Below are 25,375 nucleotides of genomic sequence, written 5' to 3' on the forward strand. Positions count from 1 at the left end.
TTTATGAAACGTAATAACTTATCATAGTTTGTTATACTTTATTGTTGAAATACATGCATTATGTGTAAGGGGATTTATTTATTTTGTAATGATAATAAAAATAATTAAATTTTAGTTATAAATATAAATATAAGTAATTTTAGTAAAAATCAATTGTTTAATAATATGTGTACGTATTATTTTTAAATATGCATCATATTATATTATAATATTATATTTATAGATGATAATATTGTAATGTTTTAAATTAGTATATAAAATAAATTAAAATTTATTAAAAATAATGTAAAATGAATTGAAATAAATAACGATGAATAAATAGAAAAAAATATTTTATAGAAAACAAGTAAACATAATTGTTAATTTTTAAAAATTTAATAAATAATTATATTGTAATTAAGTGAATTTGAAATTATGAAACATATATTTAAACGAGAAAAATTTCTTATATATAGTTATTTAAACAAGACACATCTCACACTACAATCCTTTCTTTAAGTGATTCACACAATGGAATAAAGTTACATCTATACATATGTGACATCTCAATACTTAAAATTAAATCATAAGAACTTTTTACCGTTAAGATCTTCTTCCTTTCAATGAATTTAATACAAGTTAAATTATTTCTTCTAATATATCAAATTCAATACATAACCTAAACATTAAATATAATATTTTCTTCTTGCAGATAACTATACCTACTACACATCACTTGTCATGTCACAACTTAACATTATATATTTTTTATTCTTTTACATTTCAGTTCAATTTAAATACCAACAAGTCTCAATTTATAATTTCACCAATCAAAACATTGTTCAAATATAATACATTATAAAATATATAAAAAATAATGGAAGATAAATTTTTCTAACATTTTATAAGTATTTTAAAACAACTTTTTTAAAGTGTATATAACATGTTCAATCACCATTGTGTTTGTTTGACGAATTAAGCACATATCTAAATTTATCGATCATCGTTTTTCTCGCTCAACTAAATATATGCTGGTCCAACAGTCAAAATAATCATTAACTAATAAATATTTAACATCTTTGGTTAATGAATTCGGTCTAGCCAAAAACCACTCGACAATATTTCAAAACATTATAATATTCTCAAACAAAATATTATCTTGTTCAATCACCATTGTGTTTGCTTAGCAAATGAAGCACACATCTAAATTTATCTATCACCGTTTTTCTTGTTCAGTCAAAGGTATGCTTATTCAACAAGCAAAATAATCATTCAACTAATAAGCATTTTACATCTCTAGTTAATGAATTTGGCCTAACCAAAATTGTTACTCAATGGTATTTCAAAAGTCTTCATCACATATATTATTCATATCATAATTCAAAACGTTGTAAATATTCTCAAATAAAACACAATCCTTACACAAAATTCAATATTGTAACCATTTCACATCTACAATTCAAATTATATATCCTAAAGTATTATCAAAATTATAACCAGCTTTCTTTGTCTTTATAACTTAATCAATTTTAAACTCTGAACTTCATATCTCTTGTATAAGAGGATTAAACTTATATATAATATTATTATCAACGTTCTAAACACATAATTGTGTATTTATACTAACAATGATTCATCTTTATCCTATAAACTTCACGTGAAATGTTTTGATTTTAGACATGCATCATTTTTCATAAAACTGCATAAAAAGGAAAAAAAGAAAAATATATTAGAAAACATATTATAATTAGACTAAATAAAAGTATTTTATTTTTCACCGTGTGAACTAAAATTTATGATATGATGAATAATCATTTGAAAATTGAAAAAAAAATAACATATTTTAAACTTTAATTAATAAAGTATTCATACTTATCTCTTTTAAATCATTTTGCATATTAAACAAATTAGTTTCATTCTCAAAAATACATTAATAATATTTAAATAAATGAACTATGATTTTATAAATAATTAAACAAATTATTATCAACTAATTGTGCATACTTTTGTTGAATATGGGACCATTAAGTATAGTAAATTTACATATATAGAGACACTTAACTTTTTGTTTGATGCTACTCTTATTAGAGATATGATAAAATGAATGTGTGAGTAGATTGGTTGTTTATTTTTGCTCATTTGCATCGATTTGGAGGAATGGATATTCTTAGAGGATGGTTAAAGACATTCGTGTAGAAGCCAAGAGACCAAAATAAAAGTGACCTTAGTTTTATTTTCAAATTAACACAGCTAATCAATTAAAGGAAATAGTTCCCATGCATTTTTACAACTTTTAATAAATCAACATTAAGGATATTAGTATTAATAATTAAAATTACAATTAATATTAATAATAACAAATTTAACAAATTATAAATTTATTGTTGGTTTTAGTTAATATTAATAATAACAATAATAAATATTAACACTAATTTAAATAATAATAATATAAAATAAATTATTTAAGATAATGACTTGAATTTATTCCATATTTTTTATTAATTTTACTTTTATATCTTTCCATTTTAAATACTTTTTCATTACAATCAAGTATTTTTTAGTGCCTACACTTTGATACACTTTGACCTGAATTTGAAATTTGTCAATATAAATATATATAGTTCTTTTAATGCAATTACGTTAATTATTTTTGTACATGTCAAGTATATTTTATGTTAACATTTGAATTATTTACAGAGATTTATAAAGTTTGATACGTTCCTTCTTCAATGCTTAATAGAAAAGAAAATGCATTTGACATTACTTAATTGGTTAAGAATGACTATGTCTATCATTTTTTAAAGCTTGAGTACCAAAATGTGTCAAAGTTCCAGATAAAGACCAATCATAGTTTCATATCAAAATTCATGGACCAAAAACATATTTAATCTCTTTTATAATGATTTTTAAAGGTATTTCTATCAGAAATCCCGCATCGACTAAATATATGATTATTTCATAATATATAAGTAGATACAAACTTCATCGTTATTTTGTAGTCATCGTCGTTGTTCTTGATCACTTGTGTTTAGGGTTGAATTGAAATTAAACCAAATCAAAATTTAGTTAGTTTTTATGTTTGGTTTGAATTAAATATTTTTTTTGCTTGAGAGGGTGACATCTATCTTGTTGAGAGGGTGTTAAAGGTCAGGTCTGGGGTTCGACCCCGACTGGCAACAACCTACCTGGTGGTCCTTGTGTGGCCTGAGGGGTGAGGGGTTGGGGTGTATTGGCTGCAAACCTGACAGACCCTCTTGATTAGAGGGGTGTTATAATTAGATCCTAACTTTTTCTCAATTTTATTCAATTTGGTCATTTTTCATAATGACGTTTAAATTATTAGCAAAACATTGTACAATCTAGTGTTGTTTGCATAACATGTGTTATTTTTGCTTATTGGCCCATTTTATGTATTGTGTGAGTTGGAAATTAGGGTTATGATTTCAAATTAACGTGTTTATATATATATATATATATATTATTTTATGTTATTTTTTGATTTGTTAAATTTTATTTATTTATTATTCTTATTTATACATTAAATATTAAATCACTTATATTTATTTATATTAATCAAAATTAAATTAATCAACTTATCTATATAATGATTTTCTTTAAAAAAAAATATGAGTAACTTTTAACTAATATATGTTTATAAAAATGCAATAACTACAATTATATTTTATTTTACTTTTAATTAATTTACCCGTGCAATTACTGTGATGTTTAAAAAAAAAAGTAATATAAGAAATTTCACAATTATTTTATTCAAGACAATAAAATTTATTATATTATGGGTTGTTAAAAAAGAAACATAAGATGTAGACAAAAACCAAGAGAGCGATACATTATGTTAATGTTAATGAAGAGTTTAATATATCGTATTTAATATAATATTTAATATATGCATGATTGGGAATTAGACCAATTTGTGTTTATGACTGAATTGGAATGAAATATATAAAACGTACATATTAACTCTTAACGCCTGTTGTTGAGTCACACATTAAATATATGTTTCAATGCACTGAAAATCGGTTACTATTTATAATAGATGTTTGACGGGCAGCCCGTTCCACGCTCCACGGGTCGAATTGATCCGTTTTATTACTTGTATTCTATTCTATTGAACCAAAATTTAATTATTATAACACTTTTTGTTATTTTACATATTATAAAAGATAAATAAATTTTGGGATAATATATAACTTATAAATTATAACAAAATAAATGAAACTTGAGAAGAGTGAAAAGAAATATTTGGAACCAAATAAAATATGTTTATATAGATGGAGAATGCTAACCAGTGTCCTGGTCAAGGAAAATTAATTTGTATTTATTTCTTCATTTTGAGATTGAAAGATTAAATAATTAAATATATTAATTAAGATATTATAAATGCATATAACACATTTTATAAAGACAAAAACATTTTTTTAAATTTGTAGACAATAACATATAGAAGAATGACTTTGAAATTTTTAAATCTCTACTAAAAGAAAAAAAAATGTGACATTTCAAGAGTCTCTCAAAGTGAAAGTTGCAAATGTGAAGATGGTAAACCTTTGAAATGTATATCTTTAAGTTTTTAAAAAAATTGATACTTTAGTTATTTTTCTATAAATTTTTTAGATGTTTAAACACTATTTTATTTTTTACTAGTTGTTATGTTAATTTAAACTTCTCTATGCTTATTGTTATGGACAATTTTGTCTTTTAAAAAAATAAAATTGTATTAATAATGATTAAGTCAGATTTAATTTAATATTACATTTACTTATGTATTTTTTTAGAGAATTCAACACATATTAATTATCTTAACGAGTATCTTACAATACTGATCAGCAATTAATGATATATTGAAAAATAAACTATTTTCACAAAAAATCCGCTTTAAATACTATATAGTACACTTAATACATAATTAAACATGACGTAAGCATCGAATAGAATATAATATAATTTTCCTCACTATAAAAAGATGTTTTGTAATTTTGTTTGGAATGTGATATCAAGAATTCAACATTTATATATTAAAGTGTGATATAGATCGTATAGATCTAGGGAATAAAATGAGAAAGAATGAGATGAAAAATAGCAAAATTGTGCTTATGATTACGATGATGGTTATGGTGGAATTATCAACAGCAACTCAGAGTCCTCCATATAAGACTCTTTTAATCGACTGTGCTACCAAATGTGAACTGGAATGTGCACCATTGCTGTTACCTCCTGCTTCTGGTTTTTCTTATCTAGTATGTCTCTTTACATGTCGTCTCGAATGTCTCGGAAAACCCACCGATGCTGTTCCTGGTTGCGTCAAGTCTTGTGGTAATGTTCTTACTATGATTCTGTTCTGTCCTTTTAAGCTTTTACAACATTTTTTTATATTTAAATTAATTGTGTTTTTGTTAACTTTACATATATATCAGATGTTCGCGATCGCGATCTTACGAGCAGTGTGGCGGATTCCTGCGTCAAAAAATGTTTGAAAATGTAATGCTTTATAAAGTCATAATCATAAACTATATTGCAATAAATACATCATAAATTATGAATAACATTTGCACTTTTATTTTTCGTAATTTTTTTGTCCGATAACTATTGTTAATGGTGATACTGAGAAGTACTTCGTAAAACAAAAATATATAGAGAAGGGTTGTGTATAGGAAAAAAGGGTGTGAAATAAGAATCTAAATATTTTTTGTTGCGTTCCATCGTTCCATCAATTAAACGGAAGATTCAATGCTTTCACTAGAAAATTCAATCCAGTTTTATTGTTTTCTACGTTATAGATCCCTTTTCACATCAAAGTCAAATCACATGTTCCGGTAACGTTGAAATGATAATGTATTAGTTTAAAGTCAGCCTATGACATGATCAACTTAAAATCGGTCAAAATTGTTTAATTTTAAATACTAAATAACTGTAATTAACAAATAAAAAATCATAACAAGGTTAACACTAATTATTAACGCTGTCGACATATTGAAAGTGAAATTTATCTGTCCATCTATTTATATATGATCTTTTTTCTTCTTTTAGAGTTAGATTTAGTTGTATGTGTGGCTGAGTTATCTTTATTTAAGAGTAAAAGGTTTGTTGAGAGATATAAACAATTATTATTGATAATTATAAAAGTTTTTTTCTTCTTAGTTTACATTATAATATATGTACATATAATAATATTTAAGCTACGGTTAAGACATTAAGATATAAATAACAATAATTAATTATTAAAAAATGAATTTTAAGTCTTATAATAATTGAATTTTAAATTTAATTCTTCTCATAAAAATAATTTGTAAAATGAAATTTATAGTTATTTATATGTTATATATATATATTTTTTATCTTTAGTCATTTCAACTATTGTTTCCTAGTCTCTTTATAATTATTTTTTTCAACTCGTTTTTGTTTTGATTTTTTTTAATCTAATGGCATCTTTATTCTAGTGTTCAACCATAGGTTTGTTTCGAAGTCTGTTGATATTGTATATGGATTTTCACTATATTTCATTTTTTGTTTTCTCATCCTCCTTCTACCATAAAAATCATATATTATATTAACTACAAAACTATATCGTTTAACATTAACACAACAACACATAAAACAACTATGCATAGTGACAAGGTAATATAACATCTATGTCATTGATTAATGGAAAAATTAAGCAGTAAAAAATCAATTAAAAAATATTAATTTTTTAACATTCAATAAATAAAAAACTTTTAACCAAAACTCGATTAAAAATATCAGAAAAACTTAAAACTTAATTAATCTTATTATATTTAACGTAATAACAAATGTATAAGTGTGATCGGTAAAACCAAATAAACTGATTCCTAATTTATTCGATTAGTTTATAAATTTTTGTTAAACAAAATAAAAGTGTTTGATAATTTCAAAATAGGTATATAATGAAATTGTAACTTATAAGATACTAGTTACTTTAAGTAGGTTTTTATAGTAGTTTTGCAACTTATTTAATTTTTTCTATTATTATTTTTTATATTCTATTAGTGTAATATACTATTATGTTTTCTTCTTATTGGAGTGAGATAAAAAGAGAAAGAAAAGAAAAGGAAAAGAGTGAAAAGTAAGATGATTTTAATTCAGAAGAAGTGAATACAAATGAGTGAAAATTTTACAAAAGATTTAATTGACATAAGGTTAAAAATTTTGATAATTGAGTAAGATCATACATGACTCGAATACCTTTCATTTTATTTAAATAAGAATGAGTATAAAGTAATAATAAAGATGACTAATTATAAAAATTTACTTTATAGGATTTTAAATAGCGTTAAAAAATTATTTAAACATTGTAACTTAATATATTTAAATAAGTAATAGAGAATAATGTCAAAAGCATTTTCCAAAATAATTAATAGGTAAAACAACTTGAATATTATGTTTTGTAGCTATAATAACTAATATTTGTCAAAGGAGGATTTATTTATAAATTATGAAAAATGAGAGGAAGAAAAATGTTATAGAAACAGGACAACATTTTAAAAAATTAAATGATAAAATAAAAGAGTATTTATTCACATGTCCTAAAATTCAAAATGTTAATTTCCTTAGTTTTTTTTCAATTAACAAAATGTAATAAATATTTTTATTTTTAAATTAATTTATAATGAAATTAATGTTATCAAAATTACTTTTCATGTTTTTTAAAAGTTGAGATATGTTAAAGAAAAAAAATATATGAGTATAATATATAATAACTTAAATAAATTATGAGTATTTTAAGGGAGATTAGTATAATTTTTAATTAAACGATCATGGTCAAAACTGCACTAAGAAAATGATTTTTTAAGTAAAAAAAAAACATAAAGGAGTAGTTGATTACATTCACTCTTTTTTGTTGTTGTTGTTGTCAAAATAAAAAAATAAAATAAAATAATTTTGTCAAAGAGGGTGAGTAGAACTGAAGAAATATAGGCACCAATTGCAAGATGATTCATTAGTCTAATTCAACTCACTGAACCATGAACTCTCTATCACTCTTTGCCATCCTCTGCTTAATTTCGGTGCAATCCATCGCCATCTCTGCGAACTCCGCCGCGTATCCTTCCATCCCCGGCGCGGACGCTAAAGATGGGTGCCCCCTCCGCGGGGAGAGCCGCGACGCTCTGATTCCTCCGCGGCGAGAAGTGTACGACAACGGGCGAGTCTTCGACATCAGCCACAGGTACGTGCCTGAGTTGCCGGTTTGGGAGTCGACGGAGGGGCTCGGGCAAGACTTTCTCTGGCTTACAACTAGCATTAAGAATGAGTCGCGCGCTAACAACTCCAAATTCAAGCTCGGTGCTCACACCGGCACTCATGTCGACGCGCCCGGTCACTTTTACGACCATTACTATGACGCCGGCTTTGATGTTGACTCGCTCGACCTAACACTGCTCAACGGTAGCGTGTCGATCCTCTCCCTGTCCCTGTAACTTTTATCATTTGTCAATTATTGTTAATTTGCTGTTGTTCTCCTTTGGTTGGTTTCGTTTTTTCAAATACTGTGTTTGTTGATTACCTAGAAGTTTTAGGTGCGGACAACTAATACACTGCTTGTTCTGTTAATAGGCCTTGCACTTTTGATTGATACTCCACGGGATAAAAACATAACGGGTAAATGTTACTAATGATCCATTTTGTTTTTTCTGCCTTTTTTTTTGTTTTATTGAACTCCTGCATCCTGCATTCTGTGTATTGAATTGGTTGGGATATTTTTTTTTTTCTGATTAACTCAGCAATTTCTTGTACACACGAAATCTTGTTTTTATGAACTTTTTCATAAACATTTGTGGTAGACAAATATAAACTAGTAAAACAACTTCGAACTTTTTTCATGCTAAAATAAACTTATGCACCTTAGTTCCTGGATAAGTTAGATGAAATAAATTTTACACGCAGAAGTTTTTTGCTCATTTCATTTCATCTTCTTTTATTCTTATAAATACTGTAAGGAAGTTTAGTCATACAAAGTCTTAACGCCAGACTTTCCTACACAGTAAATTTGTTGGAATGTTGTACTTGCCTTAGCCTGAAGTTGTACTTTCCTACACAGTTATAAAATGCAAGCTTATCCTTGTCATCATTTGTCACGTTTAATTGAAGCATTACAAAATTTCTCCTTTTTCTAGCTGAGGTTATGAAGTCCTTGAATATCCCTAAAGGTGTGCGTCGCGTGCTTTTCAGAACTTTAAATACCGACAGGTGAGTTCTATAAGTTACATGTATCATAACTACTGTGAGATTATTTTCTTGTTGTTAATTTAATAAAGTTTCTTCAGACTTGCTTTTAAAGTGTTTCTCTGACGCGGCTTCATAGCTCTCGCATATACACGAAATAGCTTGTTTTGTGCGTCGTTTTTTTCAGATTATTGCACTATTTATATTGAAAATTATCTCTGTGATTTTAACTTGCAATGTTATGAAAAACGAGTTCTAAGAAGGAAATTATATGTTGTTAATCCTGAAGTTACATTGGCTCTGATAGTTTTGAAAATGGAGGGAACAACAATTTTATTTTACATGTTGCACTGCAATCATTTACGACTTCAGTCTTTTGGTACCTTTTTTTATGTTCAAATTCAATTTTTGGTTGCTCCTTTATCGTCATTGTTGGGTGGCCGTGGATCTAATATGTTGACCTATACACAGGTATTTCCTTAATTGTAGTTTCCTTCAATTTATGTATATGATCTGCTATGAATAGGGTATTAGTATTTAGAGAATGGAGAGGAAGTGGCCGGTAGCTGGAAGTAATAAGAATCACTAATTACCGGTGATGCATAATGACTTATTGACTCCTAATGGGAATTTGAAAAACTGTAAAGTGAAAACGGATTTCATGGCTATTTATGTTAAGAATTTTTGTAAGTTACTATGAACTGTAAATTAGAATTACGAAGGAACACCATACCAACTTTTATATGGTTTCTATGGAGGACTATGGAGAAAATGCAAGGCATGCGAAGGTTTTTAATAATATGAATTTAATTAAAATGTTTATAGTTAGTGCCTACCTCCCCTTTCTGTATACCCACACACATTTAAGTTTTTTTTTTTTTTTTTTTGTTTATTTGATCATGTATTTAATCTTGATGATTAATAAATAGTAATATAATTTTAGCCTGAAATTTCAACATTTTGCTTAAACTATATACTGATTTGTAGCTTTTAGTTAGAAACTACATGAGTTAATCACTGCTGAATTGTTAGGCGACTCATGTTTAAGAAAGAATTTGATACAAGCTATGTGGGATTCAAGGAGGATGGTGCAAAATGGCTAATACAGAACACTGACATCAAACTTGTAGGTGAGAGATATTGATGACTTCTTAAGATTTAGGCTACTTATTCCCTGCCTAAAGCATTTCCTCTGACTCTTGCTCCACTCATGACTGGTCCCAAGTCTGCATTTTTATTTTCCTCTTATAAATAAATATTCTAATTGCTTCTAATAAAGTGTAGTCATTTAGTTATATAGGTTTCCTTGTCACATTTTTTAACTTACTTTTTGTTCTAGTCATTTCTTTTGTCTTGACTATATCTTACTTTTTGTCAACTCAGATAACGTCCATTTTTAAGCATACATTTTATCTTTTTACTGTCTTTACGAGTGCATGGTAGTTATTAGTATTTATTTGCAATTTAGGAATGAATCAAGATGAGTTGATGTCACTCTATTCCATTCTTTGTGGTTATGAATTAATAAATAGCTGCAAACGCCCAAGGTTCAAAGTGCATATGATTATTTTGTGTTTCTGACACCACTCACTTCTTTAAATTTCACTTGTGAACTGTTTATTCGATCAGCTTTTTCTATATCTTGGTGGTTGTTCTGAGACCAATCTATTATAAATTCATTGCGCCTTGATTGGTTCGTTCAGATGTCAGTTGTACTTGTATTCCTCATATCAAGCTAGTTACAGAAAACATTCTCTGTTGTGGTATCATCACTCTGTCCATAACTTGGCCAACCAAGAGCCCTTTTTTTCATAGAAAAGTTATTTCCTTCTGATCTCTTCAACTTCTGCATTACCTTGAACTATATTCGTTGAGGTTACATTATGTACATAACCGGTTTTTGTCCCACTGAACTAAAGATTGGATTTGGTTGGTTTGATAAAACATTTTCTGTTTTCATTTGTAGAAGATGCCACCTTATTTTTCACTGTATTTCATATTTACAAAAGTTATACCAAAAACAGTGAAAACAACTTATTTTATTTATATTTTATGCAAATGGCAGGAATTGATTACTTATCTGCTGCTGCTTATGATCACTCGGTTGAATCTCATCTTGCTTTTCTGGCAAGCAGGGTAAGAAATTCTCTGCCTCATGGTTGAAATTTATGCACCCATTACTCCTTATTAATAACAAGCTACTCATTTTCCTCACTATCGTGTTGAAAAAAACTAGAAAACTACAAATAAGATCTAGACTCTAAATATGTTGATTAGTGCCTAACATTGGGATAATTTTCCTCGTTAAATTTTTGTACTTGTATTGGTAACGGTGTGTTAGATTGGATGTCTAAACTCTGATTTTGATACTCTTGGTGTCAGTGAATCTCATTTAGATTTAGCTTTTCCAGCAAGTTTATGGCAATATTAATTTATCTGCATCATTTAATGACTTATTCAGGGAAAATAGCTATTTCTATTGGATTGCTTCTTTAATTGTGTTTCTCAAATTAGTGTACCTTTTATTTCTAACTAGATTTTTCGATTCTGTATAAACTTTAAGAATCATAAGAATCAGTTGATCACTATCACTACTGCTAAATTCTTATATTTTGTTTTACTCCTAGTATAAGTTTATAGCTGGTCGGGTTTATCACTCTGGCAGAGAACTTTTAGTTTCCACTGCTTAACCTGTCCTTTCTGTTAATTCATAATGGTTACTTTAGCTGATTCATCTTTAGATAGTGTCCCAGCTTTTTGTTATCCAAATTTATGGTACATTAGCATTCATATCTTTGAGACTCTAGAGAAATAATCTTCAGTTTATTTAGAAAGATATTTGTAGCTTAATATGTGGAAGATGCACTTGTGTAAACAGAAGAGATTGTTAGGATATGTCTTGACTTCCTTGTTTGAAAGAAAAGTTAAAAATTGCATGATTTGTGACTTGGATTAGAGCAAGCATAAGCAATACACTGACAAATTCCAAATGCATCAGGAGATCATTCTCGTGGAAGGCTTGAAACTTGATGATGTCCCAGCAGGAGTATATTCACTCAGTTGCTTGCCTCTTAGATTGGTTCACTCTGAGGCATCACCAATACGATGCATTCTGATCACATGATGAGGTCCATGCAAGTTTGTGGTCAAACCTGGTTTTCAATTGCACGGTATGATTATATTACGAGAATGTGCCATATTTTCCATATTGTTTCTGTGCATTATTCTTATCCTTATTGTTTTGTCAAGATGCCGATGCTGAATGGTGAAACTGACGCAACGTAGCCCGAATATAGTTAGGTCCACAAAAGGCAGTTCATGATAGCAGTATGTTGTAGTATGTTGAATTCTCTTTTGTTTTACTTCGGTTGCGGACTGTAATAATAAACTTATGTTTTTAATATTTACCTAGGTTCCTTAAAATAAACTTATGCGTTTCACAAACTCCATTATCGATCTATTTTGCTTCTCTTAAACAATTTTCCAATTACAGTGTTATCAAGCAAGCGTTTTTTTTTTTTTAACTTGTTCTCAACAATAGCTTTTCTTTAACCCTTTTTAGAAACTAAAATAAAACGTATTAAAATGTTTTTTTTTTCTTTTCATTTCTCTTTATAATGTGAAACTTCTCTTTTTCTAAAAACTGATGTGGTTAATCACCATATTAAAAATCTTTAAAATGGAAAAATCAATTTAAAGAAGAATGTTAACCGGTGGTCCTGGTGGTCGAGGAATAGTATCAAACCTTCTCATAGCTAACATTTTATCTAGATTTACAAAATAGAATATACGCCAAATTCAATTTATTTAAAATATCAACCAGTTTTAAATTTATAAAAAAATGTAGGCTTAATTTATTTAATATAAATTGTTATATTTAAGAATCAAATTATTAAAATTTAATATACATTAATTGAGTAATTCTATTTAATTCCTTTATGAATTTTTAACTTTTTATTGACACAATTTTTTTATCACATTAATTGGAGTGTTTAATACACTATCGGTTAATCATGCAGTGATTCTAAAATTATCAACTTTTGTAATTATTATTTTAAAGTATTTAGTTACACTTTACACCAAACATATATAAAAAATAAAGTAATTTAATTTTATGTTGAAATATCGTTTTAAGTATATAAATATAAGAGGATTTTGGTTTTTAGTTGAAGATTTTTATTACCTTTAAAATATAATATTTAGAAAATACGATTTGGATGAAATGGTTTTTAGCTAAATTTTCTATAGAAGTATTTCCACGAAAATAAGTAAGAAAATATCTTTCCTAAGAAAAAAATGAAAAAATTACTAAAGAATATTACTTTATTAAATTATAATCCTTAATGTGGTAATTGACTAAAAATGTATTTTCAGGAGTATATCTTTCCAAATAAACAAAATTTAGTCATGCAATTATAATTATTATATCATGATTTTAACGAGTATAAAGTATTTTTTTCCTTCTATAAAACTTCCTCTAGAAGTTTCTATCCCAAAGTAAAAGGAAAAAAAAATGAAATATTCTTATTACACTGTTTTTTAATAATAAATTATTACATACAGTAGGGGAAAAATAATTCTTTTTGTGCAATAATAACTAATTTAAAAATAATATTTAAACTATTTTCCATTTATCACTAAAATACAAGATCTTCCGTCTAAAAGTGAAATCTGCGAAAAAAAAAACTCATTGAAGTTAAAGAGGATTGGACATGAACTGATACTGTTGGCTTGACTGTATCTTTGTGACCACATTGAGAACAAATCTGACGATGAAGTGTGTAGCCTTGCTGTCAGTGGTAGCGTGCGCCTTCGCGGCGGCGATTTGGGCTGCGAACGGCGATGACAGCCTGGTCCCGCCGCGCAGGGAAGTATACGGCAATGGCCGAATATTCGACATCAGTCATCGGTACCACCCCGAGATGCCGGAATTTGACTCGAAGGATGGTATAGGGCAGTTCCTGTGGCTTCCGAAGAGCATGAAGAACGGCTCCATCGCTAACAACTCCGAAATGAAGCTCCCAACCCACACCGGCACGCACGTAGACTCTCCCGGCCACGTCTTCGACCACTACTTCGACGCTGGCTTTGACGTCGATACGCTCGACTTGGACATCCTCAACGGTCACCTTTCTTTATCATTCCTTTCTTATTCGTATTCTTTTCTTTGATCACATATAATGATTGGATTGGTTGTGGAGACTAAGAGTGAAATGGAATGGATTGAAATATAATAGAATGACATGAATAAGAATGGAATGGAATAAAACTTGTTATCATTCTACTCTTTGGATATCCTATAAGGAAGGAAAAAGATATTTGATTACACTCTTTTCCTTGACTCAGCACTTGGACTAAATACTCTTTTTGAGGACAAAATTGCGAGGTTTCTGGTTCCAAATGGACAATACCTGAAATGTGTAGATCCTAATTGTGTAATAGACTTAAGTTTATAATACATATAATATTCTTACTATCATTTGGTCTAAATGCTGATTGTTTGTGTGCAGGACCTGCTCTGTTAGTCGATGTTCCAAGAGATAGTAATATAACTGGTATTCATTTTTTTCTTCATGTGGCGTATGAGGATTGGACGACATTGGCAACTTTATGGTTTTAGAATTATTTTTGCTCCTATAATGCTATTATCTGATGGAAATGTGTTGTCCTTTTTTAGCTGAAGTTATGAAGTCGTTACATATTCCAAGAGGTGTAATACGTGTTCTCTTCCGAACGTTAAATTCAGACAGGTAACGTCTAAAGGCTAAGCAAGTATTACAATGTTTTGTTAACACTGGGCTATTCAAAAGTTCTGTTATGGTGGTACTTAAAGATTATTAGATTTGAGTAAACAACTTTGAAATGTAATAGTGGCGTTCTTGGAGTTATGTTATGTGTTTACCTCAAATAAGTTTTCGAAGTCTGTGTAACTTTAAATTTTTGTGAGGGAACAGTAATAGTTTTTTTTAATGCCTTTGTCAACAATTTGTTATCTCTTTTTTATTTATTTTAATTTCTTTATATGTGAGACTTGAGTGCGGGCTATTTATATTTTTGTTCATTGTACTTGTGTCAATAACTATATTCTCCTTGATTAAAAAAGCAGAGGTGGATGATAAAGAAAAGAAATATTTAATTATGATTTACAAGTTTGCATAAGATTTGTCCAAGCTATGTTATCATTTCCACAATCTTTGAATTTCATTGCTCATTTGAAATCAAATGTTGAACTGAGCATGTTGAATTATTAGGCGGCTTATGTTTCAGAAGGAATTTGACGCAAGCTATGTAGGATTCACAGTGGATGGAGCCAAATGGCTTGTGGAGAACACTGATATCAAACTTGTAGGTAAGGTATAAGGGTTGCTTGTGACAAACACTGATATCAATCTGTCTTTTCTTGTCATCTCTGAAAAATGAGAACCCACTTCTGGATTGCTAACTGTGATTCACTATTTTTTACTTATTTTTTTTGCATTTTCATTGCATGTTTTTAGCTGAGCATATCTCCCCCAACTTCGTTCTTGTTCAACTTTTCCGCATTTTTTCCCTACTTAATTATGTTGCCTGACATTTATTTTCTGTGGTGTAATGCAGGAATTGATTACCTATCTGTTGCTTCTTATGATTACTTGATTCCATCTCACCTTGTTTTTTTAAAAGACCGGGTAAGAAAAATTTCCTTTTGTGGCGAGGGTTTGTATTTGTTATGTTTCAACGTTGATTACTAATTATACCCTGCCCTTTTTGAGTGAGAGTGAATCTTATCTTGAGGGTCATAGGGTCAAAGTATTTTTCAATCTTTGTATTTGTTTGTTGTGGCTGAAGTGGAATCTTTGACTTTTATTACTTGTGATGTATGTACTATGAACATTATTTGTTCTTTCTACCCCTATTAGTATATCACAATACCAGTTAATCTTTCTCTCGATGTTATAGCTATAATGTGCACTTGTCAAACTGTTAACTGGGAAGTATCTGGCTTTGAAAGCTGACCACTTAAAGACTGTTGGAAGTTTGAGTCATGGCTGTTGATATTCTCTGTGCTGTAATTTTATCAATACGTATAATAAAAATTTCTAAGATCGTGCCACATGGAAATTTATCACAGCTTTGTTTCCTTCTAAAACTAATAATTACCTTATTGTAATTTTACTGCAAAACTAATGATTTATTTGGATGACTTTCTAAAACCTTTTCAGATAATGTTCTAGTTAGTTTAAAACTTATATCAGGCTTATTTGCATTCTGGCCCTAATATTTGTATATACCAGTATAGGTTCCTGGCAAAGGACATCCTAATAAGTATAGTTTTACATAGTACATGTCAATGAGGGCTCTAAAGAGTTACTTAAGTCGTCTTTAATTTTGAAGCATTTTATAGCAGCTAACTCGTAGTATCTTTAGTATTTTATCAAGGTAACATCTTAGCTTGCTCAATGTCTCCATCCATGTCTCTCCCAATTTGAAATTTGATTTGACGTATGCCCATGTTAAAATATTTTACTATTTAGTTTGAAAGATAGTTGTCAACAAGTCAGTAAAACTGTATTTTGACATGCGATTGGTAGTTGTGTCTTCAGATTCCTCTGTAGGAACAAGATTGAATATGTTTCATTTGTTGCTTTTTTCATATGAAATAGAATCAATGTGAACAAGTCCTAACAACTGAATATGCTTCAGGAAGTCATTCTTGTTGAGGGCTTGAAGCTTGATGATGTTCCTGCGGGATTTTATTCAGTGCATTGCTTACCTCTTAGGTTGTCTGGTGCCGAGGGATCTCCAATTCGGTGCATTCTGATTAAGAATTAAGGTACGTGTGAGAGATGGGGGTGTACAAACTTTGGTTTGCATTTTATTTCATTAGGGGAGAGGGGTTTGAAAAGGGCATCTAATAACTATTGCTTGCTGTCTTGGTTTTGATTGAATTCTCACAACAATGATATGTAGATAACTTCATAATACAAACACCAATTTGACATTTTTTATTTCTCAATCTTTTTCTTCTTATCGCCTAATTCACTTGTCAAATTTACATTTCTTTCTCTTCTATTTTTTTCTTTCTAGGTGTCAAATAGTGTTTGGTTGTTCTATTATATATTTTTTTTCTTCTATACAAAAAATTGAATATTATGTTGAAATCGCTGCAGGAAACAGCGTTGTCTCAAGTGCAGGGGGAGGTGCAAATCATCAGGGGTTTATCATGTGAAATGTGAGGGGATGCAACAATCTTAGCGTTATGTTGAATTTGGTGTTCTTTTGTCTGTTACGCTGGAACTGATAAATTCACAGTGGTGCGGTTATGGAGCAAGATAGTAATGAACGTGTTGTGCATCGAGTTTTGTGGCTTAGGTTCACAGTTACTAGATACACGCATAAGACGTTATATTTAGATAATGGCATTATGCTTAATTTTGTTTTCTCTTGTCCCGTATGTTGGAACAGAATAAATTGGCACAGTGGTGTGTATCTTTATATATCAAGATGGTAGCAATAATATTTTTGATCTCTAGGGACTAATGTGTAAACTTGTAACCACGGACAAGCACTGCAATTTGACAGATCTTTTTGAAAAAGAAAAGAAAAGATCATTTACGCAGAGCAATACTTGGTCTCAGTTTCTTATTGGAAATGGCTGCTTGTGGCTCAAATTCAATTGATAGTAAAGGCTACTGTATGTTGATGATGAACTCATATATTTGGCTAGAGCAAGGTATCCACTCGATTGAAAGCATGTTACTGGAATTGGTCCATAGCCAGATTATGTTCACTATGATACTTATTGTTGCAGGATTTCACTACCATGGCTACCCATGCGTTATTCATATCATTTAATTCCCACCCCCATCATCCCTCAGATGTTTCTGTTAGAGTCATTGTTATTTCGGACAGCAGAAGATGTTTTGTTCTTTTATGATTTGGTCTTAATCTACTGTGTACATATGGTGTTTTTCCTTTTTTTGAAGCTGATCACTCTGCGCTTGTGAGATGAAACATTGAGGCCAATGATTCTAAAACACTGTTGAACTGTTTTGTTAATGATTTATTTCTCTACAGAAGATTCTGTAGTTATAGCTGGCGTCCTATGAATTTATAGGAGGTTTTGTATAGATTGATGTGGAAAGTTGTGCTTCATAACCAAGATCTCTCAAGATTTGAACAGATGGATGTAAAAAGGAATAGATGAAAAGAAAAGACAAAAATAGATTGAATTCTAAGTTCTGACAAAGCCTTAGTCAAATTGAAGAAGGATCACTTGATGTTAGTAATTCATTCTAGCTGTGAATCAGGATGCTGTGCCTACTGTTCATGATTAGCTTGTGTTTTTCTATCTCACTACTGCCGTCACCTTAGCTGTCATCATTTCTCATTCTTGAAAACTTGACATTCCATGTGGGAAGCAAGAATTCAACAAAAAATTCTGTAACACTTCAGCTTATAGGTTGACGGTATATCACCTACAATTCTCAAGTTACAAAATCAAGTTGTAAATTAACAACTCCAAATGCAAAAGTTATATATTAATTTTTTTACAGATCGTAAAACTGAAACACTAAAAAAGAAAGCGACCCCAACTCTGGATATTATATCATCTTCATACGATTTTCACATTCATCATTGTCAAGTTGTCTATATGTAAATCTTTGATGTCAAATAAGCTATGTATAAACAATCTAATCATTATCAGGTGAAAGACCCTAGTTATACTCTAAAGTAATCTACCATATTACAGCAATGTTGTATTTGATATCTTAAAGTTTTCACAGCAGTAAAAATTACCATATTCACAGTGAACTGTAAATTAGAGGAACAAAGAAATCAGTCTGGAGAGAAAAACAGGAACAGCAGAACAAGCGAATATGAAAGGTTGATCATGAACTTGAATTCTAGAGTAAAGATTGAGAGAACTATTCCCTATAACAAAGGATTCCTTTTCATGCGTTTGGGAGGAGACACCGAAGAACAAAAGTCGACAAAACTCTATCATATAAAATGAATAACTAGTGAAATAATGTGACATACTCTTTCAGTTTTCAGGTTTAGTTCTTTTATGATTTTCAGCTTTTAAATGATTTACGAAACTAACTAATGGACTTTTAAAAAAAAAAAAAAATTCAGAAATTTCAGGTTTAGTTTCTAATAATTTCCAGCATTGCAATGTTGAACGATAAATTAATGACCTTTTGCACTTACCCACAAATTAAGGTTCACCATAGCACTCTTTTTCATTTCCTAGACCAAAGCTTTTTATACATAGGCTTGGTGGGGTACATCACAAAGTAAACCCACTGACATTGGATTTGACTCCTAACAAGCACACAATTATTGTTTCAATAGTTGGTATAGAGCACCATATTTTTGAAAGTTGATCAACCGAATATCACGGCAAAGATTTTTTTTATTTTTTTTACCAGCAACTATGACAATCTTCCAATTGAAACATTTGTAAAGAAAAACAAAATAATATAGTTCAAGGAACATGAATGAAGTGCTTATGTTAACCTTAATTTGTCGGTAAGAGCAAAAGGTAATTAGTTCATCAAATGGGTTGGTCTTCTATTCAGGGAATCAATAGCCAACAAAATTCGTTGAAGTTACTACAAGGAAATAGTGTTGTCTGTCATCGTTTATGCATGTGCAAAGCAAGAGGAATTCAGTCTTAGAATTGCGTTGAATTTTGTTCTCTTTTGTCTGCTAGGCTGGAACTGATAAATTCACTACAGATAAACATGCTGTTTTTTTACCATAGACAAAGTCTTGCTTTTCAGAGAATACATGATATAACTATAGAGGATACAAGTGTTTGTTACTATTTTAAGTTCTATGAATTCAAAATTTTTAATCAAGTTGTATTCCAATGACATGAAATGTGATCCTTATAATTAAGACGTATCTTAATAGATACATAAATAAAAAGAAAGTTAGATATTTCTAAGATATATAAATCATTTGCACATAGATAAATGATCACTATGATACTTATTGTTGCAGGATTCCACTACCACGGCTACCAATGTGTAATTCAAATCAATCAATTCGCACTCTATAAATCCCTCGATCACTGTTTTATCTTTTTTGAGAGCAGCACAGTAAGAAATATATGTGTATATGAATAAAGTCTTGCAATTAAGTTTGATTCTCCCAGTATGGTAGCAAACAAAATGAAAAAAAAAAAAAACTGTCAGAGAAAGATGTATCACTCAATACGGCTCCTTTTGTTATCCACATAGAAAGATGTAACACTCACTATAACTCCTTTTGTTATCTGCATCGAAAGATGTAGTACTCAATATAACTCCTTTTGTTATCTGCATGTACTATTACACTTTGTCTATTTCGTATCTTGCTCAATACTTCGTTTAAATAGAGAAATTTAAAACAAACAGTTAGATTGCATGTTTAACAAGTTTTTATTTTGAAGTGGGATGTGAGATAACATGATTATGTTTTTAATTGACTTGCTTTATAAACAGAAGTTTCTATTAGAGTTAATCATGTTGGAGAGCAAAAGTGGCTTTTTTTCTTTTTATGAATTGATCTTGATCTACTGTGTACAGAAAGTTTTCACAGGTATTTAGGATCATTATTGTATCTTCATATCTGGCATGCATTTGCAACCTATTACAGATTCTCTTTTTGGGGATGATTATATTTCCTTGAATCTTGGTCGCTGAAAAAACTGCGCTTGTGTGATAAAACATTGAGGCCAATGATTCTCAAAAATATTGAACTGTTTTGTTCATTCACACTCATTACGTGTGCAGCCTTTCTTGCACGTTTTGACATCAAAAGAATATGATTTTTTTTTTCCAGAGATTTGTACAGTTTTTTTCTTTTTTGAAGTTTTATGTGGTGTACTGTTATGGATGATTTAGTAGTCCATTTGTTCTGTTGTAAATTATTGAAATATGAATGAAATTTCTAACACAACCAATCCCATGTAAGTGTTTTGGAATGAATTTCCTTGGGTTGTGTTTGCTAGGAGAAAGAGGCTATTGGATGAAACAAACTTATTCACTTTTCTTTATGTTTATTCATGCCATCAACAATACAATCTATAGACTTACAATTTTCGTCCGTTGTATTTCCAACAGCTATAAATGACTAGTACGTTAACGGCTAGTTTCTTACCACTAGTTATCCACAACTGCTAATACATTTAAGTTTATTAAAAGCCAATAGTGTTGTGGTGCATGAACTAGAGAGCTTGTGGACAGTGTGAAGGCTCATATTTAGAGTTGAATTTAGTGCTGCAACTCTGGTCTGCTATGAATTTGTTGGAGATTCTTCTAAAATTATTATGGAATGTTGGAACAGAAATGTATTTTGACCAAGGATGTAAAAATTAATAGATAGAAAGGACAAGAAAAAACAGATGGAATTCTAAGTTGTAACAAAGCACTAGTCAAATTGAAAAAATGATCATTCTAAATACGTAATTCGCTTCTGGCAGCGATTCAGGACTACTCTACCTACTATTCTGAAATAGCTTGTCCGTCCCTAAGTTGGTGCAGTCACTTTTTGTGTCATCATTCCCTTGAAATCTTGAGATATGCCAAGATGGAAGAAAAAATAGAACACAAATATAAAATTTTGAGTTCTCCAATTTTCACCCAATTGTTTCACAGCTGGGATTTGTGATTTCTGGTGACATAGATGATGCACAACAGCTAAAAATGTACCATGAAAAGAGTCACGGGTTCTATCTTTCTGTGATGCATTGAGCCATGTGGGTCGAGTAACACGACCTGCAGGCCATAGTAGTATATGAAGTGACAACCCCCAAGCAAATGCCTCATAACTCACTGGACCATATCTTAACTCATCCACATTCTCCTATTCTCTTCTCATCATACAAATATCTGGTTTTGAATTTTACACGGATCAAAAATACCTGTCTTGTTAAGTTTCTACGTTATACCAGTTTTTTTACTGTTTGGTTTGCATCTAGAGTTTTTCCATTGTAAAAAAGGAAAGACAAATCATACACTAACATGATGTGATTGTCTAATGTTCAAACACACGATAAGAAAACTTTTACTATGCGCAGACACAGAAGAGTTTTGTGTTCTCCGAGGGGGTGTTTTCCTAGATCAAGCAAACACGTTGTACTTAATCAATGATTAGATTTCCAAAAAAATGAGATGCATTACAATTTAGACATACAAAACAAGACTAATTGTTTGATCTGTCGAAGGTGCTGTTGCATATATTTTTTCTCATGTGTAAGAAAAAAATAAAAGAATAGAAACAACGTTCTCTGTTGGAGATAGTTTGCTGCGTGACAATTACTACGGTAGGATTTTGACTTTTCACTATCTACGTACACAACACATGCTGCATGCTTTGTTTTGTGTATTTGTTGGCGTCCTCTACTTGTCGCTTTATACCCACAGTGTTTTGTACCAGGAACAAAGACTTAAGGTGATGATTACCCCAGATAAGGCCATATTTAGGGTATTCATCATTTATCAGCATTCACTTGTCACCTAGCATATGTTCACTGTTAGATAGTGTTTAAAGCTTTGAAAACTTAACTTGTGATAGTGCTAGGGTCACTCCTGTCTGTCACAAGATACCCAAATCTTTGTCTGATGAGGCAGACATGCTTGCAGAATGGCAGCCAAGTTTCACAGATTTGGGACACAAGCCATGCTGGGGTTCATAGCTGGCCCCTAAAACATCAAAAACTTCTCTTGTCCTTTTCTTCTGACCTTGTAAAGGAACCCTTGAAGGGATCCATATCCTCCTTGCTTAACAATAAATCTTGCCTTGTTAGAAGAGAGGGAAAGAGATTTAACCTTGTTTCTTTGAATTGGACCACCTAAACGCACCACTGTTTCAGCCTTTTTGTTTTGGCATTCAATGCTACTTGTCTACTTCTCCTTTATAAACGTTTTCTTTTCCATATAAGACATTGCATCAATTTGGTGGGGTACCCCCTTAAGGCGCCAAGAAGATTATTTTCGACTTCCTGCTATGAGCTTCTAAACCAGTAACCTCAAACCCTTTCCTCAATTTATTGATCTTCTGGACTTGGTGACTGTAAGTAGGTAATGAAACCAAACACTCATAAAAGAACTTGTTCTCAGTTCATTTAATATTTCCGACTCAGTAAAATCTCTTATTTATTACCCTATTCCAGCTCATCAACGCATGTTTATCTATTTCCTGAAGGGACTGCCACCATCAATCACATTGTTGCTCTTCCTCAGACCACCAATCCTGGATGCAAATTTATAACATTGCAAGAATGCCATCCAAATAAAACAGAGAAAATAAAAAAAGAGAAGAAACTCATCAGAAAGGTTGTAGCTTTCAGAACTGCAGAAAATCCAAAGATTTTCCCCTCTTAATACATTTCCAATGCTAAGAAAGCTTAATCTAAATTGTTTGGAGTTTGGACCACAATGTTCTGACTATGGTGTTCATTTTAATATAAGAAATAGCGATGTACATAAGGTTTGTACAAATTTATATACGTGTGGCATAATGAATTTTACTCGTACAAGTTCAGGATAACATGGCCAAATCTAATTATGTTTCTTGTGTTGGCATTTTTGTCTCTGCCTGAGAAGATGGTGGCCAGTTAGTATAGGATCGTTTCCTAGCACATTGGATGCCGATTGCTGGTAGCAAACATTAACTGTAACAATTAAAAAAGGAACGTTGTGATAATAATTTGGTTCACGCATTAGGTGTGGAAATGCTAGTTGACAGAGGTTTGGGGGCTACATTTCTGATCCATTGGGGCCATTCACAACAGTGATGCATCACCTGCTTCGAATCCATTGGTATTTGGGACCATATGAATCTTGGATAGTTCCTTCAGAGTTTCAGAAGCAAACATCAACACCTTCGTTGTTTAGAATGTTAATTTCTCCGTGCCATCACCAACTTTACACCCAGTTGAAAACATTACGGTGTCAAACAAACTCAAGGAATCACAATTCTTTTCTGCTTTCAGATCCATCTTTGACCTCTCTCTATTAACTAACAGCCGAAATCTTACCATAAAAACTTCATTTTTAGGGTAAATGACCAATTAGGCTGTTCCTTGAATACTATAGTTAAATGGAAAGGACAACTTACAGTGTACTGTGTAAATTTTGTCCTTATCATTTTGTGTCAAATTTGTTTTTAGAATTATAAGTTAATTTGTGCAAATCTTACTCTAGTAAAAAATAATCACTATGAAGTATTCATCTAAATATTTAACAAACACAGATATCCAAAACTCATATTTTGGTAATAGGAACTTAACTTTTGTTCTCATACTGATATTTTTACCCGTGCATTTTGAAAATTATAATATATTTATTTTATTAACTTGAATTCATAAGAAATATAGTTATAATTTAATATAAAAATGTTTTATTTTATAGAATTAAATAACAATATAATTCATAATAAATATTTTGTTAATTTATTTTCTTTCTCATCCTTACCCTGATGCTGAAACCTGGAAACTTGTGATGAATTGTTTATTATTTTATAAGGCGATTGCAATAACTTTCAGAATGGTGTGCAGGAAATTACACCGTCAACAAAAAGATTGGTGAAGATTTCCATTGAGAGGCAGGTAAACACATGAATTTCAAAACTTCAAATCTTTGAGGAATATACTTCTTTAAAATGTTGACTTAATTCTTTTGGTTGATTTAGCACATAACAGACAAACTAATAGCTCAATGATGTGACATATTACCTTATTATGGAGTGAATTACTTCTCCCTACCCTAATTGTCTTTGCTGTGGAACAGTCAAACTCTTTCCTGTTTCATATGCTTTGGTGAAAAAGAAAAAAACAAGTTTTGAAATCATTTTTTTTAGTGAAAAACCTAAAATACAGTAATTCATGATGATGCAGAACTGTAATCATTTTGTTGTATCATGCATGGCATGTGTTAGAATGCAATCCATCAACTATAAATCCTACATGAGCATTACTTCTCTGTTGGAGAAATCTCTGGACATTGAAAATGAATTTTTTATTGGACATGGTGAAACTGTAAGATAAAGTAAGTAGTAGCACTAAAAATGAATCGCCATTAATTGCTGTTGTGATATTTTGATTTTGCTTGTAACAAATAGCAGCTGCCATTATTAAAGGTTGGAGTTTAATAATTTGTAGCATTCTGGGATGGTTTACAGAAAGAATAGTGAGCAGCTTCAACTTTCCAGAAGTAGATACGGCTGT

The 25,375-nt window shown here is 30.3% G+C and overlaps 2 protein-coding genes and 1 long non-coding RNA gene across 3 annotated transcripts; all 3 read left to right on the plus strand.

Annotated features, from left to right (window-relative positions):
* The first annotated feature begins 4,997 nt into the window (after positions 1-4,997).
* LOC114189579 lies at positions 4,998-5,564 on the plus strand. The gene is made up of 2 exons (XR_003605694.1): positions 4,998-5,310; positions 5,412-5,564. It is a non-coding gene; the product is annotated as an uncharacterized LOC114189579 (long non-coding RNA).
* Positions 5,565-7,927: 2,363 nt separating this feature from the next.
* LOC114189848 (cyclase-like protein 2) lies at positions 7,928-12,618 on the plus strand. The gene is made up of 7 exons (XM_028078564.1): positions 7,928-8,397; positions 8,566-8,610; positions 9,126-9,198; positions 10,207-10,304; positions 11,240-11,310; positions 12,173-12,344; positions 12,424-12,618. The coding sequence occupies exons 1-6, from the start codon at positions 7,977-7,979 to the stop codon at positions 12,296-12,298; spliced, it is 834 nt and encodes a 277-aa protein (XP_027934365.1). The 5' UTR covers positions 7,928-7,976; the 3' UTR covers positions 12,299-12,344; positions 12,424-12,618.
* A 1,238-nt stretch (positions 12,619-13,856) lies between these two features.
* LOC114190077 (cyclase-like protein 2) lies at positions 13,857-17,779 on the plus strand. The gene is made up of 7 exons (XM_028078842.1): positions 13,857-14,298; positions 14,685-14,729; positions 14,852-14,924; positions 15,426-15,523; positions 15,772-15,842; positions 16,858-16,987; positions 17,325-17,779. Exons 1-6 carry the CDS (start codon positions 13,947-13,949, stop codon positions 16,984-16,986), a joined length of 768 nt encoding a protein of 255 aa, XP_027934643.1. The 5' UTR covers positions 13,857-13,946; the 3' UTR covers position 16,987; positions 17,325-17,779.
* Positions 17,780-25,375: the final 7,596 nt, after the last annotated feature.

Source organism: Vigna unguiculata, chromosome 7 (assembly GCF_004118075.2).
Source record: "Vigna unguiculata cultivar IT97K-499-35 chromosome 7, ASM411807v1, whole genome shotgun sequence".
Classification (NCBI taxonomy): domain Eukaryota; kingdom Viridiplantae; phylum Streptophyta; class Magnoliopsida; order Fabales; family Fabaceae; genus Vigna; species Vigna unguiculata.

Bases quoted from the DNA above. Each gene is read 5' to 3' on its own strand.
- LOC114190077 (XM_028078842.1), top strand. From the start codon at position 13,947: ATGAAGTGTGTAGCCTTGCTGTCAGTGGTAGCGTGCGCCTTCGCGGCG. The intron at 14,299-14,684 runs GTCACCTTTCTT...GTTTGTGTGCAG, and splicing joins CGACTTGGACATCCTCAACG to GACCTGCTCTGTTAGTCGAT. The intron at 14,925-15,425 runs GTAACGTCTAAA...TTGAATTATTAG, and splicing joins CGAACGTTAAATTCAGACAG to GCGGCTTATGTTTCAGAAGG.
- LOC114189848 (XM_028078564.1), top strand. From the start codon at position 7,977: ATGAACTCTCTATCACTCTTTGCCATCCTCTGCTTAATTTCGGTGCAA. The intron at 9,199-10,206 runs GTGAGTTCTATA...CTGAATTGTTAG, and splicing joins AGAACTTTAAATACCGACAG to GCGACTCATGTTTAAGAAAG. The intron at 10,305-11,239 runs GTGAGAGATATT...TGCAAATGGCAG, and splicing joins CACTGACATCAAACTTGTAG to GAATTGATTACTTATCTGCT.